At 53.8% G+C, this 17,675-nt stretch overlaps 7 protein-coding genes across 7 annotated transcripts; 4 read left to right on the forward strand and 3 right to left on the reverse strand.

The window, feature by feature from the left end:
- Window positions 1-272: 272 nt before the first annotated feature.
- On the forward strand, window positions 273-795 carry A1O3_07601 (FK506-binding protein 2; the record flags this gene model as incomplete). The annotated part of the gene is made up of 2 exons (XM_007737709.1): window positions 273-514; window positions 627-795. 2 exons carry the CDS (start codon window positions 273-275, stop codon window positions 793-795), a joined length of 411 nt encoding a protein of 136 aa, XP_007735899.1.
- A 268-nt stretch (window positions 796-1,063) lies between these two features.
- A1O3_07602 (uncharacterized protein) lies at window positions 1,064-1,930 on the reverse strand (the record flags this gene model as incomplete). Its single annotated transcript, XM_007737710.1, has 1 exon — window positions 1,064-1,930. The coding sequence occupies one exon, from the start codon at window positions 1,928-1,930 to the stop codon at window positions 1,064-1,066; it is 867 nt and encodes a 288-aa protein (XP_007735900.1).
- A 1,826-nt stretch (window positions 1,931-3,756) lies between these two features.
- On the forward strand, window positions 3,757-5,337 carry A1O3_07603 (uncharacterized protein; the record flags this gene model as incomplete). The annotated part of the gene is made up of 1 exon (XM_007737711.1): window positions 3,757-5,337. One exon carries the CDS (start codon window positions 3,757-3,759, stop codon window positions 5,335-5,337), a length of 1,581 nt encoding a protein of 526 aa, XP_007735901.1.
- Window positions 5,338-6,210: 873 nt separating this feature from the next.
- Window positions 6,211-6,924, reverse strand: A1O3_07604 (uncharacterized protein; the record flags this gene model as incomplete). The annotated part of the gene is made up of 1 exon (XM_007737712.1): window positions 6,211-6,924. The coding sequence occupies one exon, from the start codon at window positions 6,922-6,924 to the stop codon at window positions 6,211-6,213; it is 714 nt and encodes a 237-aa protein (XP_007735902.1).
- Window positions 6,925-7,432: 508 nt separating this feature from the next.
- A1O3_07605 (uncharacterized protein) lies at window positions 7,433-8,569 on the forward strand (the record flags this gene model as incomplete). Its single annotated transcript, XM_007737713.1, has 1 exon — window positions 7,433-8,569. The coding sequence occupies one exon, from the start codon at window positions 7,433-7,435 to the stop codon at window positions 8,567-8,569; it is 1,137 nt and encodes a 378-aa protein (XP_007735903.1).
- Window positions 8,570-10,069: 1,500 nt separating this feature from the next.
- On the reverse strand, window positions 10,070-11,227 carry A1O3_07606 (uncharacterized protein; the record flags this gene model as incomplete). Its single annotated transcript, XM_007737714.1, has 4 exons — window positions 10,070-10,393; window positions 10,472-10,640; window positions 10,736-10,946; window positions 11,017-11,227. The coding sequence occupies 4 exons, from the start codon at window positions 11,225-11,227 to the stop codon at window positions 10,070-10,072; spliced, it is 915 nt and encodes a 304-aa protein (XP_007735904.1).
- A 4,653-nt stretch (window positions 11,228-15,880) lies between these two features.
- On the forward strand, window positions 15,881-17,644 carry A1O3_07607 (myosin-crossreactive antigen; the record flags this gene model as incomplete). The annotated part of the gene is made up of 1 exon (XM_007737715.1): window positions 15,881-17,644. The coding sequence occupies one exon, from the start codon at window positions 15,881-15,883 to the stop codon at window positions 17,642-17,644; it is 1,764 nt and encodes a 587-aa protein (XP_007735905.1).
- Window positions 17,645-17,675: the final 31 nt, after the last annotated feature.

The following is a 17,675-nucleotide window of genomic DNA, read 5'->3' on the forward strand; positions in this document are numbered from 1 at the left end:
TAATTAGGTGAACTTGACAGAAAGCCACAGGTGATGGAGCTCTCTGTACGGAGTAGGTGTACGGAGTACAGAATAAGAAAAAAGGGGCCTGAGGGGGCTTCCTGTGTAGTACGGAGTAGATTCTCAGTCGACGTCACTCCGCATTTGTTCAAGGGTCTCCAACCAGCCACCTTGCGTTGTGGTGTAATAGTACATACTTCCGTACATTTCGTTTTATCGTTTTCACCTGGAAACCCCGTCCTTCTGCTTCTACCCACGCACCTGCATCGACAATGAAGTTCCTCCCGTCGCTCCTCGCAGCCGCCCTCTCGCTCGCCCACCTCTCGTCAGCCGCAGGTCTCGATATCGAGTATCAAACGCCCGAGATCGAATGTACTCGCAAGACGATAAAGGGCGATCAGATTGATGTGCACTACCGTGGGTCTCTACTCAGCACAGGCAAGGAATTCGACTCCAGTTACTCGCGGGGGAAGCCTTTGGGTTTCCCACTGGGCGCAGGACGGGTCATCAAGGGGTGAGTGCAAGAGGATTCCATTTTCAGTACTTTCCGAACATGGGAGGCTATAGTGTTATGCTATGAGGCCAGTTGCGGGAACTCCACACTGACATATGCTGCACGTTGGTAGATGGGACGAAGGCCTCCTGGACATGTGCATTGGTGAGAAGCGGAAGTTGACGATCCCGCCGGAATTGGGTTACGGGGACAGGGATGTTGGGCCCATCCCGGGCAACAGCGTGCTGGTCTTTGAGACGGAATTGGTGGGAATCAAGGGCGTGAAGAAGGACGAATTGTGAAATGAAAGAAAGAAGCGACTCATGACATCTGTGACGAGTAGCAACTCTAAAAAGATATCTGTTACAAGTTGATCATGGTTACGGGCTCGAATATACGGATATGTCAAGCAAATGGGCGCGGCAAAACGGGGAGCGGAACAACAAAATCTTGTTTACCACACAAGACAGCTGTTGAAACGTTTCGACTCGTATCAAACCTCTAGGTCCGGCATCATTTGTTGGAAATGGTATCATATTCTAGCATCCACTGACATCCTAAACTAGCAAGTCAGTCCATATCGTCTAGGCCGCCACTTCTGTTGTCCGTTTCTTCATCATCACCCACCAGAATCCCGACAAGACATTCGCTGAGCATGGCATCCCAGTTGACCCATGGATGCACTTCCATGAACAACTTGACTGAATCTTTGCCTGCACCTCTCATGATCTCGCCCTTTCCACCCGGATGGAATGGTACATAGGGTGTGATATTATACACTTTTCCATTGTAGACCGTCCATGCATCTTTTCCTTTTCTCCCATTCTGCTGTTTCAACCGCGTAGGCGTCACTCGGATCAGGTTCTCCGGTGCGTCTTTGCCTCTGAGTCGGCTGTCAGGGTTGGAGGTAAGTGCGGCCCAGTCGAGCGGCGAATGGCCTGGTTCGAGGATCACCTTTCGTGAAACTTGTTTGCCCGGAGGCATAATCGAAGAGGTGGGCGCCAGAGATGCGTTGGGAAGGGCTTTCGTAGGAGGCATGCGTAGAGACGCTGCTGCGGATGGCGGTGGGCGCATCAATCCATTCCCAGGCCGAGGTGGAGCTGCAAACCTCGCAGGCTTCAAGCGAGGGGGGCTTGAGGGCCCGGTGGGTGTTTTCGATGGCGGCGCAGTTGGCTCTGCGATATGTGGCACCTTAGATGTCGTTGGCGCTGTTTCCTGCATCGCTTGTACGTCTAAGCTGGCTTGATCTGCCGCGTCAGGAATATTGGCGTCAACCTGGGCGCTCTTGGTTGATATAGACACTTTCTCGGAATAATTCTGGTCGGCGGCCCTGGGCGCAGAGTCGCGAACTCTATTCGCCTCCACTCTGACTTGAGGAGCGAGCGTGGTCTTGAAATTTGAGGGTGTGTCTAAGTCCGTGTTCGCATTCTGTTGCATAACAAACCTATACAGAACATATCCCGCAATCAGGGTACAGCATCCAGCGACAAGCCAACCCATTTTCTATTGTAGCTGTCGAACAGAGCGAAGGTATATTGCAAGGCATTCATCGTGCCGGGGAATAGGGTGAGGTATTCAGGGAGAGCGGTCCATTCTGCGAAAACCGAAATTCAAGTCGACCGTTTTGCAAGAAGAGCGCTTGAGGAAGACAGATAATAGCGCCTAAAATGACACCAGTACTAGGCGGGGCAAATAATATCAGCTGGGACGCAGATGGGGAAGTACATAGGTAGGCGGTGACCATTTCAAAAGACCGGCTGACTTTTAGTAGGTAGATTTATGTACCTACCTAGATAGATAGGTACCTCTCCTTGTCGGCACAGAGGTCTTTGATATTTCCTGTGTCCATTCTCGAGAGCTTACACATAGATGTACTGTTCACAGTTGGCGAAGCCATGTGTGAGCATCCGGGGGGAGATTAGTCGGATTTGCCGTGTCACCTGAGCATAGGAAGTGGGATTTTGATGAGTCCCCAGCCTAGTGATGGTGGGAGGACAGAATTTGTATCCTATCGTCTTGGGTACAGACAAGCGGACGCGAGTTTATCGTACCTCTAGGTTGGTAAAGCAATTTCGTCGTAGTACTGTCGTATTTCCATGCCGAATCCCCGGCGTGGTCTACTAATTAGTATTTCAAGATAAAAGGCAGCGCTGCCGTTGGAGAACCTAGGTACGTAATCATGACTACCCACGAGGCACCTACGAGGGAGTGGTGGGAGCTATTCGAAAGGTAACGTCACTGGGCTGCTGGTGATGCCACCCCATGCTGCATAGGTAGGCTCTCTTCGTAACCTGTGCGCCTCCTAAGCCTACCTAGAGTACCTACTACTACCTATTACTACTGCAGTACGGACTACCTACCTTAGGTACCTAGTAGGTACCTAGTAGCTATAGCACCCGAGGACAGACGCAGTCTCGTACGGAGCAATACTGCCAGTGTAGCAGTGCCACTTCCGGACTACTACGTAGTTACACCCTGCCCGCCTGTCTGTCTCGCCCGTCTGCCCACTCGACAACTGCTGTTGCCCTTGCCCTGCATGGCCGGCCTTCACCAACTCACAGCTTGGGCATCTATTGCATCCCAACAACTTTGAAAGCCATCTGCAAACCTGCGAACCACTGACTCCTCTGCCCTGCTTTCTTGCATTCCATTCCCGGCTTTAGTAAACTCTGAACCGTGCCACCCGCCGGTCAGAGTCTCGCCTCACTGTGCCTACCCTCACACTCCGTCTAGTTCTCGCTCCTACTGGATGCTACACCCCTCCCGATCCCCGTCAAGGTCCGAGTCCCTCACCTCCATTAGCCCCAGCAGGCCAAAAAGAATTGGATCCATGATCCATCGTCTGTCACAAAGCTCGCATGACCATTTCGGAGCCAGCCCAACCTTACTTCCACTACACTCTTCCGACGACCACCTTCATGCTTTCTTCCTCTCGCCCTCCTACCATCCCCTTTGTCACTCCTGGCGAGATCGACTCACCCAGCTGCCTTTACAGACTTAACAGTGTCTGCCGTTGCTGACTGCGGGCTGACTGCCTGCATAGCATACCCTCGTTGAACCACCCCACTATAGGCAGTTATCAGGCTATCTTTCAAGGTTACCATCAACCTCCACGCTGCATTTCTTTCTCTGCACATTTCAAGACTTTCCCGACAAAGGCAAAGGCCGCCTTGGAAGCCAAGATCAAGGCCAAGCTAGAGGCAGAATCCCGCAGCATAGTTTCGCAGAGGCTTGCAGGTGAACTCGCTATCAACATCCTCTCCATGTCGTCTCCACCGGTATCCGAAGGTTATCCCACCAACAGATCTCACGGCCGTTCCGAATCAGATGATCTGAGCGAAGATCATAAATACAAACGTCGAAGACTGGAAGAACAACCAAGTCCTGTTCGGAATATGACTGACCCTTCTCGCCCTCCCAGCTTTCCTGCACCGCCTCCAACTTTACATTACACTCCATTCTATAGTCATGCCACCGACAATTTCCCCTTCTTGCCGGCGCCTTTACCCATGAATTCGGGTGTCTTCTGGGAGGAAGATGCAGCACTGGAATATCTCGCCTCCGGTAATGGCTTTGCTCAAGACTTGCGAGGCCTCGTCCCAACTCTGGCACTTCCTTACAGTTTTCCGACCGCTCCTTCTGCGAGTCAGCCGCATTCACGGCCTTCTGAGGTGACTAGCCATCCGGTTTATCAGCATCCTCGTCTACCTCCGGCGCTTCCTTCGCATCATCGGGGCTTACCGGATGATCTCTTCCAGCGCTGTCCCGCCGGTATTTCCGACGAGCGCTTACGGGAAGTCGCAGGACGTGTCTCCGAGTCTACTAGGTTCTTGGTGGATAGTCAATTTGGGAGCAGTGCTTCTCTCAGTCACCAAGAAGACGGGCACCCTCATCCCCCAAGCCTGAGCACGAATGAGTTTCCACCTAGTCGACGGTCTCCGCCCACAGCATCTATTCCTGTGAAGCCGGCCATCGTTCTCACCCTCAGTCGGGCCACGTCAGAAAGCATTGGAGCCCTAGAAGAGCACAAGCGAGAATGTCCTGCATGTCAGCTGGAATTCGAAAGCGACAATTTCATGGCGGTGATAACCTGCTGCGACACGGCGATGCACGCTTCTTGTCTGTCAGCATGGGTCAACTCTCAGACCTATGCCAAGAGCAAGACATGCATGAAATGCCGTCGGCTCATTGATGCAAGACGTCCTTTGAATAACGTGGTGCCACCTGTCAACGAGAAAACTTGGGATGAAGGGGGAAGTTTCGACGCACCGGAGCACTTGAAGGGTGATGCCAAGATCGAACTCGACGTCAGCCCCAGACCTTCCCGACCCACATTCCGACGCTACAGAGGGTCCGGGAGCTATACGACGACGTATTCGCGGGGCTCCACGATTATGCTGCCTGCGACGGTGAGTTCTGAGACACACCGTGCCATAACTCGCGCGCGACAAGATCAGATTTCGGAGATCGATGACATGAAGAGGCGACTTCGTGCGGCATGCAGCGAGCAAACTCGAGCACACGACGAGAATCTCCACGCGCTCGGGAGGCTTTTGGAAGCACAAAAAGCTGCCAGCCGCGGCAACCAGGTGGATCTCGTTTCACTAGATCTAGTCCGCAATGAGAAGCAGCGGGCAAAGAACAAGGCGGCTGAGAAATTCCAAAGGCTGAAAGTCGAAATGAGCACGATTCAAAGGGCGCACGCCGAACAGATGAACGCTCTAGTTGAAGAGGCTTTCAGGGAGCAGCATCGTACCAGAGTTGCAGAAGGCGAACCTGGTCGAAGCTTGCATCCTTCGACCGAGGGCATTGGAGCCCAATCTACAATGTTCAAGTCTCCATGAGTAGATTTAGGTTTGCCTTGGCACGCTGATTCAGGTAGGTGTGGTGCAAGCAGGTACTGAAACAGAAATCAGAAGTCGACTGGCGCATTGTTTGTGTCCCTGAGAGTCGGTCGAAGTTGGTGCAAGAAGATGCAGACACGCCATTGGAAAGCGAGGTTTGCTTTTTCCATGGAGAAGTGAGGGTATGTTGAGCTGAAGAAGGAAGTGGGAAGGGGATGAAGTGGTTTATGGGGACCAACGAAGCATGGCGCTGATTTCTCCTTCGATCAGGAGCATAATGCAGATGGGCCAGCACAGGTGAGAAACGGATTGCCTTGATTATGAAGCAAATCATACCGACATCAGATATGGAATGGGGGCCTGGAGTTTGAGACTGGCATATTGTATACTTCTTTTCTTCCCTTAACGCTTGGCGGGATTTGCATATGGCGTTGCATGGTCAATCTGGAATTCTGAATTCGAGTTACTCATTATCCAACACATAGTGTCCAAACGGTCTATCTACTCTATAATTTTCGGCAAACACTGCTATTCGGGCAGCCCTGCATGTCTTTTACCGGGGAGTAACACTAGATCGTGGTGCCTGCCATGAGAGCCGAATTGACGACTCCACCAGTGGCCTTGAGAGGCGGCTATTTGTAGTTCATATTTATCATTCTTTCACAGCGGATAGAACACTGAAGTGTGCCGCCACAGAACCTCATTTCAGAGATATTGAACTAACAATTGTCCAACAAGCCAGAGCTGTGATGCGTCAAGTCCGGCCATGACCAGAGATAAGATCTCGTTATCCTCCGCGTCCACGAACCCTTTCCCCGTGCGTGCATGGCGCACTTGTTCCCAGCTCTGCCTCAAAAGTGCTGTAGTCATCATTTAACATTGGTAGACCGTCCCTAGATCTAGGTACCGTGTAGATTTTCTCGTCTGGCTCATCAAATCCATACAAACGTCCAGGTATACCTGACTGTCGCACGATTGTTCCAGGTTCGAGGTCTGGTTCTCGTACTGGGGTTGCCCCGGCTCTCTGGAGGCATTTGCGAAGCGGAGATCAATAGTGGGTGTAGATATGAATGTCTGAGATCGCCCTTGGCCTGGAGAGATGGTCGAACCGTCATCCCTCCGGCCAAAGAAGGCGTCGATTGTCCTCTGGTTCCGTTGCACAGTCCGTGGAAGGTCGACCACGCCCGGCCCGTCATCAACCATATCGGCGTCTTCGTCGGCGTAGTCGTAGTCACCGTGCTCAACAAGCAATATCGTCTCCTCCGGGGTCGGCATCGCCTCGTCCAAATGCAGCCTCTGCGCGGTGTATAATTTCTTCAACGTGTTCTCGTGGATCGCCTCCTCGTCCGGCCTGCCATCACGGTGTCTCTTGCGTGTTCGGCAATTGAGGTAGGGCACACTGTCGACTCTCCAGAAATTGTAAGGATGATGAGGGTGCGCGTCCTCGGCGGTGGACCGCGTCGTGCTTGCAGATGATGGGGACGAGAGGCCTGTCAAGGAGGGTGTCGCCGGGCCAATTAAGTACGGTTCAAGGTGAGACGTTGTGTCGAAGTCTTCGAGGGCAGACGCTTTACGTTTAAGGCCCATGTTTATTGTCCTGGTAAGGGTTTGGTTGAAAGTGGTGTTGAGGGTAAGAGGAGAGAGGTATGGTGAATTGACGCGCGTGATGTGCAACGAAAGCCACTTTACGCGTCGCGTGGTCGCGATCGAGGTACTAGGCTAGAGGTGGCTGGGGACAGTTTTGACAACAGATTGATATCAGTCGGATGGTGGAAGATATGCCATCTTACGGTATACAGTTGATAATGTATGGGCATCAGTGGCTTGGTCGAATACCAAAGACAGAGGGCACGGTGTTTGTTATGCAGTGCAGTAAGCCAAATGATTTGGGTGAAGGCTGAAGCAATGACGAGGGGTACATACTCCGTCGGCTGTGGGGGTATCAGACTTCCCCCACCACTGCTACAGTACCAGTCTCGCTCAGTTGCAGTTCGCCTTCCATCGACCCAGAACGGTCTTGAGGTTCTGCTGGCCTGAATCTTGCGGTTGGTCGACAGGATATCAATCTTCCCATTCGGCCGCTTCCTTGACCACGATGGCAGTCAGAGAAGCCTCGCATGCGGGTTCATGGTACTCGGATAACGGCGGGCAGTTATCAGCGCAACTGGACGTCTGGTTGTCTAAAGTGCCCGAGAAGAATATCCTGCCTGGAGTGGAAAGGCTACCATTACCGGGGGCGAGAGTGGTTATATCTCCTCATGCTGGATACGCATATTCTGGCCCTTGCGCAGCATGGGCGTATAAGTGCCTGGATCTGTCCAGAGCTAAGCGCATCTTCATCCTACACCCATCTCACCACCACCACCTGAGCACAGCGGCGCTCCCAGTGGTGGACGCATACGAGACTCCTCTGTCCGAGACCCCTCTACCTCTCGACCGTGAAACCATTAAACAGCTCTCCAGCCTGTCTACCACCGCTCAAGGTCGAACGATCAAATTCACCACCATGTCTCAATCGATCGACGAAGCCGAGCATAGTGCCGAGATGCAATTGCCATATATCCATCGCCTACTGCAGAAACTATACCCCGACCAGCCCGAATCCTCATATCCTCCACTCGTGCCGATCATGGTCGGCGGGACGAATCCGGCGACCGAAGAAGCTCTAGGAAAGATGCTGGCACCATACATTGCAGACGAGCAAAATGCATTCGTCATATCGTCCGACTTTTGTCACTGGGGAAGCAGATTTGGGTACACTTATTACCTTCGGGACGCACCCAGTCCGGCGGTGTCACCGCTGATGCTTCCGAACGGTGTTGGTGGAGAGCACACCACGGCGCGAGAGTCGACGAATGAAGATGTCCATAAGACACCCACGCTGAGTCAAGGGGAGGAGCTTAGATCAAATAGTAAACTCCCGAAAGGCGGGCCTCAGATATATGAGAGCATAGCACATGCGGACCGAGCTTGTATGTGCGCGATTGCCACTGGGAGGCATTCGGAGCTGCTTCGTGTGCTGCGAGAAACAGGGAATACCGTGTGTGGCAGACATCCCATTGGAGTATTCATGGCTGGCGTGGAGGAAGTTGAACGACGGGAAAAGGAGAAGGAGAAGGACCCGGACAATGCCCGAAGGAGTTTCAGGTTCATGAGGTACGAGAGAAGCAGTGATGCTGTGAGCGTCAGGGACAGCAGCGTCAGCTATGTGAGTGCATTCGCGGTACTCTGAGCTCTGAGGCCTTCAGGGCAGCTAGTGCAGATGAAAAGAGGGCGACAGGTACCCATGTCCGTGAACAGAAGAGATGGAGGTGCCTGACCTCTGACCTGACACTGAGGCAATCACATGTTTAGAGATATCAACCGCAGGAGGGGCTTAGGCTGTGTTGTGGGTGTCAGAGTCATCGGCATCTGCATCAGCATCAGAGTCGGCAGCGGCAGCGGCGGCAGCATCGGCAGCAGCAAAACAGCATTCCCACAGGACTTGAGGGCGTTAAAGCAAGCAAGCATGAATGAGCCATTGATTGGGGAAGGATGAGAGAAGAGAAGACTTAATCAAGCCTGACGATCTTCAATTCAATTAGACCATACGAGTACGTATAGAACCCAGCACCAGCTGGTCTACCAGAACGGGACGGGAACCAACCAGCCGGTGGCGACGGAATTCTCAGCCACCGCATCCGTACCGAAAGTCTAGGTACCTACAGAATGTAACATGCACCTAACATGTATGTACTCTGTACTCTGGACTTACTACCTACCACATAGGTAGGTACCTAACATGTACTCTGTACTCCGTACTCTATACACCGTACAACTGGAACTATGCCTCCCATCCAAGCAGAATTGAAGTGGATGATGGATGAAAGTACTCGTACGGATACTCAGTTACGAAAACCGACCCAATTAATTCCTAGTCCTAGTACTTTAATCAGTCGATCATCGCATCGATCCTCACATCGATCCTCGCATTGATCATCAAATCATCCCCAGGTTTTCCGGGCCTAATACGGAGCATGGAGTACGGAGTTAAGGTAGGTAGTCTCCGTAGTAGTACGGATACTCCGGACTATTAGTGTATCAGAAACCGCTACTAGTGGGAGCCTGGGACACTTGGACTATCTGATCGCCCGGGCGTTCGACGTTCGACGACGTCATCACCCAATGGCAACGGCATCGGCAACGGCACATGGCACCAGATGGCATCAGATGGTGTACTAGAGCACAGAATACAGAGTCTAGAGCAGAGTACAGAGCAGAGTACAGAGTACAGAGTACAGAGTACAGAGTACAGAGTACAGAGTACAGAGTACAGAGTACAGAGTACAGAGTACAGAGTACAGAGTACAGAGTATAGTATAGAGTACAGTGTTCGATATTATGTCTGGCCCTATACTAGGAAATTCAAGACGCTCCATTTTGACTCTCAGCTATAAACACCACGCGACGCACGATTTGTGGGGGGTATCCGTTGGTAAAGTAGGGGACGTAGCATAGCATGTCCATGCCCCAAAAAATACAGTCATCACCAAAAACGCTTTCAGTATTCACACTTTCTGGTGTCCGATAAGAGTCCAGCCTCGCGTTCAACAATCCATTACGGCCGGTGTCATCGCATTCTGGTATCACAAACCCCACATAGACACCATCCCGCAGCTGCAGGTGTAGGAATATTTGGACCGGCCAACATTCACCAACGCTATCAAAGGTGGTATAGCACGGCGCGGGTCGGCTATGCGGTGTGTTCGGTCTTGTTGATGCCGCGGGCAGCCCTGCCCTTCTCCGACCAGGGGAAGTGGGCGACAGGGATGATGAAGAAGCTGTTGGAGGTGTCGGCGAGACCGGCGAGGGCGTTGTACCAAGCCAAAAAGGCGGCGAGGATGCCAAATGAACCTCCGGCGCGCAGGCAACTGGTCCTGGGCGCGCCGTTCTCCGGCTGCAGGTAGGCGATGCCCAACAAGAGGAAGGTCAGGTCGAGCGTGAAGAAAAGCAGGAAGAATGCGACGGTGGATTTCAGCGTGCAGAAGAGAAGGATCGTGGTGAAGATGAACCAGCCCTGGCGATGCAAGATTAGCACACGCACACACACACATACACGCACACCGCCGATGGCCTAGCTTCACGGTAGACATACCATTAAGTAGAAGCCTAGACAGTCAAGGAACGCCTTGCCGCCGGCTGTAGCTTCAATGGTGCTCTCAATTTCGAAGCCACCAGGGGTTAGGATGATGGCGAAGGAAATCCAAAAGCCGCCGTACGAAGACAGAGCGGTGGCACCGAAAGTGTTACCTACGGCCATTTCCCTGTTGTGAACAAACACATGTTAGCCTGGCTGACAAACAGACAAACATAACAGCCCTCGAAAACACCGGACAGTCAGAAAGAGTTCCAGACGTACCACATGCCAGCCAGAAGCTGCACCAGACCACCATATCCAAAAGCCAGCGAAATGATGATGTTGGGCACCGCCACGCCTCGAGTTCCCAAGTTGATCAAGCTGAGCACGAACGTGGTCAAGGCGAACGCGGCCAGACCGAGAGGAGCCGGATTGGCGAATTTGCGTCCTTCGACCGGCCGGTAGAGACCAGGTTGGAACTCACCACCGAATGCTAGCAGGGAGAAACGTGTCAATGACTGCAGTGGCCCTGGCGTGTCCTCCTCAAATGAGCCATATCTTACCTGGAAGGGTGGCTTCGCCATTGGCGGTGCGCACGTGCGCCAAAGGACCATAGCCAAAACGAGCAGCTTGCTGAGCCCGCGACTTTTCCTCGTGGCTCATGCCTCGAGTAACCTTTTCAAAGTCCTGAGTGGCTGGGTCAGAATTGGCACCATTGAGCGTGGCCGGATTTGCGTCGTTGTGGAAGGCGTTGTGTTCTGTGTTGGTCGCCATGGCGGATGAATGTGTGATGATCTTGATCAAGGGGTGGGAATGCTAAGGTATTGAATTACTCTCGTTTTCGCAGAGGCAACCGGACACGAACAGCGGCGGGACCGGAGAGGTGGGAGAGACTGAGGACAGCAGGAATTGATCGCGCTTAACTAGTTGGGAGGGGGATGGGATTGTTTATGTACATTGAGCACAGTCTGTAGTATGCGCGGGCCACGACCAGGCAGGGGTTCATGGAGCATTCTGGGGAACTCGAAGGGGATGCTCTAGCAAGTGCCGGGACTCGGCGGGGACTTGGGGCGAACGGACGCTGGACAGACTGGAAGAGGACTGGAGCATCTGGAGACAAGATCATCCAGGGTCAAGAGCTAGAGGGTGGATGGCATTCGACCGAACCAAGGGGAGCGGGCGGAGGGTTGGATGGAGGGGAGGGAGCACCAGGAGCAGGTGGGCAGATGACATGGTTGAGCTTGGACGGTTGGGCTTGTATTGGTATGGTAGCTCACACATAGGCGAGGAGGAGGCATGATTCATTCAACCATGGAGCAGGGCCGACAGGGACGGTAGGATAGCGGGCGGGCGACAGGCGATGGGCCTCGACTAGGAAGCTGGAACCAGGGAGCCAGACTGCGGTCGGTGGTGAAGTGTGTCCAGGACGGGTGGACGTGTGGAAGAAATCGAAAGCTATGACGGGGAGAGAGGCAGAGGTGAGAGGTGACCGCTTTCGGATTGGCCGGGTGGTGGATCTGCCCACTGCATCAGGCGAGGACCAGCAGGACCAGCAGGACCAGGATGGAATGGGATGACATATGGCATACTCCGTAGAAGCGATGGTGATGACCAGTCGAGAAAGTGGCCTGAACAAATACGGCGGGCGAGCGGAGTTGGAGCTGAAGCGGTACGGATACGGATATAGATTTTAGATTCTAGATTCTATAATAATTCGAGAGCACTGTCACGCCACTCCCACTCCTACTCTGACTCCCACTCCGGGGCATTAATGTCCATTGTCCAGTGCAGGAACAAGAACACAATCGACAGTACGGAGTACTCTGTACAAGTCCCGATTTGTCTTGCGCAGGCATAGGCGCAGGCGCAGGCAGACCAAAGCAACAATATAGCAGTGGCAATAGAGTATGTGCAAGACCCTGAAGCCTAAGCCCCGGCGCGTGACCGGCACGACCACGTCCACGGTCTCCATCCGGACTCGTACCAAATAATAAATCAATCAATCAATAATAATAAATGTTGCTTTGCTTTGTCGCCGTCATCGATCATCGATTCATCAGCAGCGGCCGGAGTTTTTCCCTATTTCGATGCACTAGCACGGCCATCATTCTTGCTACTAGAACTAGTACCAATTATCCATGACACCAGACTTTCTTCACTTTCTTCATGATTGGGATTGTTTGTTGTTATTGTCATTATATTATTGTCATCAAGGTAGCATCTACTCCGTACCCACGTCCCACCGCCATCTTGCATACTCTGATACTCTGTACGTACAGAGTACTACTCCGCTGTTGCCAAAAGAATCGGGCTAAGGCCCCTCCCCTTCCGCCCGACCAGGCGTTGATCCAGATCTGGATTCAGCCGGGCAGACCTACAGTAGTAGTGGTAGATATTAACTCTGCCGCCGGCTCTCAAACATCATGGAGCTGTGGCTAAGACAACAACGGCATGCCTTTCCTGGACCTTCCGCTCCTCCGAAAGTGCCTTAGGGCCTCCTGCTCTTACTCTCGTATCCTTAGAAAGGAGCCGGTTCTCGCCCGCATATTCCAAATGGTGACAGGTCAGGCCACTCTTGAAATCCCCGGGCTCCTAAGACCACCATGTTGAACCCCCGGCCTGGCGCTCATCTCACACCCGTGGCCACGTTTATGCACGGCACGCTGGGATCTGTTGCCTCTAATGTGAGGTACGGATACATGACTTCGGCCCCTCCCCTGTCGCGCGCGACCTCACCTTCCTTTTCGCCTATTTTCGCGCCTTTGAGAGCCTGTCACAAGGGCCGCACAGCAGCCTTGCGAGCATCTCACCTCAGGTCAACTCTCATGATCCTCGATAAAGACTCGGACCGTTTTGTCCTTTGCTCCTTTGCTCCTTGCTGCCTCGGCTCGCCTAGAACCCGGAGATCGCTCCATCGACACTGCCACGTGTAATCACAGTCTGGTCCAAGTTCACGAACGAAGACTTTCTGTGCTGGTGCTTAGGTAGGTAGGTATACATTGGAACATGTGCTGGCAGAACTTCTCCTCCTAATCCCTACCGACTGAGTTGTAGTTGTCTGGTATGATATTATGCTTCTTTATGTAATCTTGACTCTATGACTGCGGGATTGTCCAATTGTTCAATTGTCCTGCACGCTGACACCTGCGCCAGCTAACTCTCGTGCGACATCTCACTTCACCCCGATGTCTCTAGTTGCCATGGCATTGATGCATACATACTCATTCTTCCAGGTCGATATGATCACCTCTCAAAGGTCCCGGGATACGACGACGAAGCTCAACCTACCTGATCTTGATGTGAAAATTTGAGTCTGGGAGAGGTATCCTCCAGCATTGTAATCAGGGTAGATTGAAAAAGATGGTGGACCCTGTAAGGCGCCATCCATGTTTCCTTGGGAAGGAAACTCCTGGCTCACCTGGCTGTACCAAACAAAAAAAAAAGGCAGGCAGCCTTTCTTGACGCACAGGTACCCCATAGAGCATATTGAAAAACATAATCAGTACGAGTATTTTCACATTGTCTGTCGTAAATATAGTCCTGCTTCCCCACAAGGCAAGAAGAAACAGGGTGGAGTAGACATGGCCCTGCTAAAAGCCAGATTTCACTCTTCCACTTTGCGATATTGGAGCTTTTGGAAGGCTCCTGGATCCACGTCTTGATCATGGAGTAAAGGATCGAGATGCTTCCAGTCGTGGGGGGGGTAAAACATATGGATTGCAACCGACGACTGATATCACAGTCTGGCCGGTTGGCGTGGGCTACAAAAAAGCAAGACTTGCTTGATGGAGTAGCTGGCTGTAGGCCGTTAGCAACTGGTGCCGATGTCTGAGATGATGCTGAAATGACATACGAATCGAACCCAGAACCTTTTCCAATCGTTGAAACGACTGATGCTAAGGAACTGCGTTGAATTAGTCGCTGGTCGGAGGTGCAAGCCGGTGTGAGTAAGTCTTACACGTCATACCACTAGACCTGGTAGGAATCAGCGACCTGAGGAGTGGTTGTAGGAAGAACATAAATGCATACCACAACCCCGAATGAGCCTGGAAATCTTGAAGCCTGTGTGGGCTGATTTGATCCCGACATTTTGGGATTTAATTAGTTAATTAGGTAGAGAAAAGTTGAACCTGAAATTCAAACTCGAACAGGTCCAGCGCGCCAAGCCAGCTCAGACCACAACGGGACTAGCGCGGCTGAGGGCAGGTGCGGCACGGCACTTCCAACCTCCGACCTCCGACCGGCCAACCTCCATTTCTCAGCATCGTTCTTCGCTCTTCGCTCTTCGTTTCTCGTTTCTTCTTGTTTCTTCACACTTCATGAAAACAGATCTGTACGCATAATCAACCGCCAGCCCTCGGCAGGATGCTTCACCCGTATCCTGTCCCCATAGGCTGGTCAGGTCATATTGGCGAACTAGACCAATCCTTGTGAGGCACTTTAAGGCTTTCCTTTCGGGTGGTGGGTGCGCCTCTTCGGAGCTGTGCCCACTGTGGATGGAAAGTCACCTGCGTGCCGAACATCGCATCCCCTTCCCCTTTTTCTAGGTTGCTGTTACTGCAACGTCTTGGAATCCTGCACTGGCAGACTACAGACTACGGAGTATGTGTGCGTGAGAGCGCAGGCAGCACTACGCACAACCACCTATGGTCAGAGTCATGTTAGATTCCCTGGGCACCTTGAAGCCGAGGCCAGCATGCCGCGCATCTTCTCGACCGAAAGACGTCACGTTCCTTTCTCAGTCTCAGTATGAGCAGTCATCCTGGGAATCGACGGCGTCCTGGCAAACAACATACACATAAGCACCACGACACACCACCGTACCTGTAGTTATGACGAGAACACATGTGCTTTCCACGCGTCCTATAGCGCCTTGGGATTTATATCACATGCGACCTCGGGTTACAGCCTCTTGGACGATCTATTAAGCCTAATCGAGGCTGGCACCTGGAGACTGGAGCCTCGAAATGCAGAGAGAGTAACCCACCGTGGGGAGGCGAGGCTCTGGGCTCAGACCACTCACTACTGCTGCAACGCACGTACCGCGTGGTTTGCGACAAACAGCAGATCCAGATCCCCCAGATCCAGTTCAAGTTCATTCGTTCGCGCGCTTTGGCCAGATTAATTACTTATCCCGGGTTTCAGGATTAGCCGGGCCCTGGGAGGGTGTTCCATATTCCATGCCAGTGTCCCCGTGTCCACGTGTCAATCCGACTTTTGTCTAGAGTCACTGTATAGCAATACTGACAAGATTCACATGTGCTCGTCGGGGACTGATTCCAAGGGTGTGCCGAGAAATCCCTCGACCCCGTTGACAGGACAGAGCTATATTCCGAACCCGAACCACCATAGATCGAATCTTTGACACCCATTCCCGTCTCAATCTCATCGTCATTTCTTTCATATTATTATATCCAACTATTAACCATGTACTACAGCAGCGGCAACTACGAGGCTTTTGCTCGACCGCGCAAACCGGCCCGGGTGGACGACAAGACAGCCTGGTTCGTCGGGTCGGGCCTGGCGGCGTTGGCCGGGGCGGCGTTTCTGGTGCGAGACGCGCAGATGGCGGGCGACAAGATCACCATCCTCGAGGAGCTCGACCTGCCGGGCGGCGCGCTCGACGGGCTCGAGGTGCCGGAGAAAGGGTTTGTGATCCGCGGGGGCCGCGAGATGGAGGACCACTTCGAGTGTCTGTGGGATCTGTTTCGGTCGATCCCGTCGCTCGAGGTGCCCGGGGCCTCGGTGCTGGACGAGTTCTACTGGCTCAACAAGGACGACCCCAACTTCTCGCTGCAGCGCGCCACCGTCAAACAGGGCCAGGACGCCCATACCGACGGCAAGTTCGGGCTGACGGGGCCGGCGCAGAAAGACATCGTCCGCATCTTCCTCGCCACGCGCGAAGAGATGGAGGGCAAGCGCATCAACGAGGTGGTCGGCCAGGACTTCCTGCAAAGCAACTTCTGGATGTACTGGCGCACCATGTTCGCGTTCCAGGAGTGGCATTCGGCGCTGGAGATGAAGCTCTACTTGCATCGCTTCATCCACCACATTGGCGGCCTGCCCGACTTCTCGGCCCTCAAGTTTACCAAATACAACCAGTATGAGTCGCTTGTGCTGCCGCTGTACAAGTGGCTGCTCGACCAGGGCGTCAAGTTCCAGTACAAGACCGAGGTGGTGGACGTGGACTTTTCCATCGCCGATGGCCACAAGCAAGCCACCCACATCCACTGGGTGCGCGACGGCCAGCAAGGGGGCGTCGACCTGGGCCGGGACGACCTGCTGTTCATGACCATCGGCTCGTTGACGGAGAACTCGGACCTGGGCGACCACCACACGCCGGCGAAGCTGAAAGACGGGCCGGCCCCGGCGTGGGATCTGTGGCGGCGGATCGCGGCCAAGGACCCGGCGTTCGGCAGGCCCGACGTGTTCGGCGCGCACATCGCAGAGTCCAAGTGGCAGTCGGCGACGGTGACGACGCTGGACGGGCGCATTCCCGCCTACCTGCAGAAGATCAGCCAGCGAGACCCGTTCAGCGGCAAGGTGGTGACGGGCGGCATCGTGACCGCCCGGGACTCGAGCTGGCTGCTCAGCTGGACCGTCAACCGCCAACCGCACTTCAAGAAGCAGCCGCGCGACCAGATCGTGGTGTGGGTGTACTCGCTCCTGGTCGACGTGCCGGGCGACTATGTCAAGAAAGCCATGCAGGACTGCACGGGCGAGGAAATCACCCAGGAGTGGCTGTACCACCTCGGCGTGCCGAGCGACCACATCGCCGAGTTGGCCGCCACCGGCGCGCGCTGCGTGCCCGTCATGATGCCGTACGTGACGAGCTTCTTCATGCCGCGCCACGCAGCCGACCGCCCGGCCGTGGTGCCCGACGGCGCCGTCAACTTCGCCTTCATCGGCCAGTTCGCCGAAACTAAGTCGGGCCGCGACACCATCTTCACCACCGAGTATTCCGTGCGCACCCCGATGGAGGCCGTCTACCAGCTGCTGGCCGTCGACCGCGGCGTCCCCGAAGTCTTTGCCTCGACCTACGACCTCCGCAAGCTCCTCGCCGCCACGGGCCGCCTTCGCGACGGCCGAGAACTCGACGCCGCCCTGCCTGACTTCCTCCGCCGCTGGATCCTGCACAAACTCGACCACAACGAAGTTGGGGAGTTGCTGCATCAGTATCATCTGATCTAGCCTCCAGAGTACCATCTGATCTAGCCTCCAG

The sequence above is a fragment of the Capronia epimyces genome (assembly GCF_000585565.1).
Source record: "Capronia epimyces CBS 606.96 chromosome Unknown aczIQ-supercont1.6, whole genome shotgun sequence".
NCBI classification, from domain to species: domain Eukaryota; kingdom Fungi; phylum Ascomycota; class Eurotiomycetes; order Chaetothyriales; family Herpotrichiellaceae; genus Capronia; species Capronia epimyces.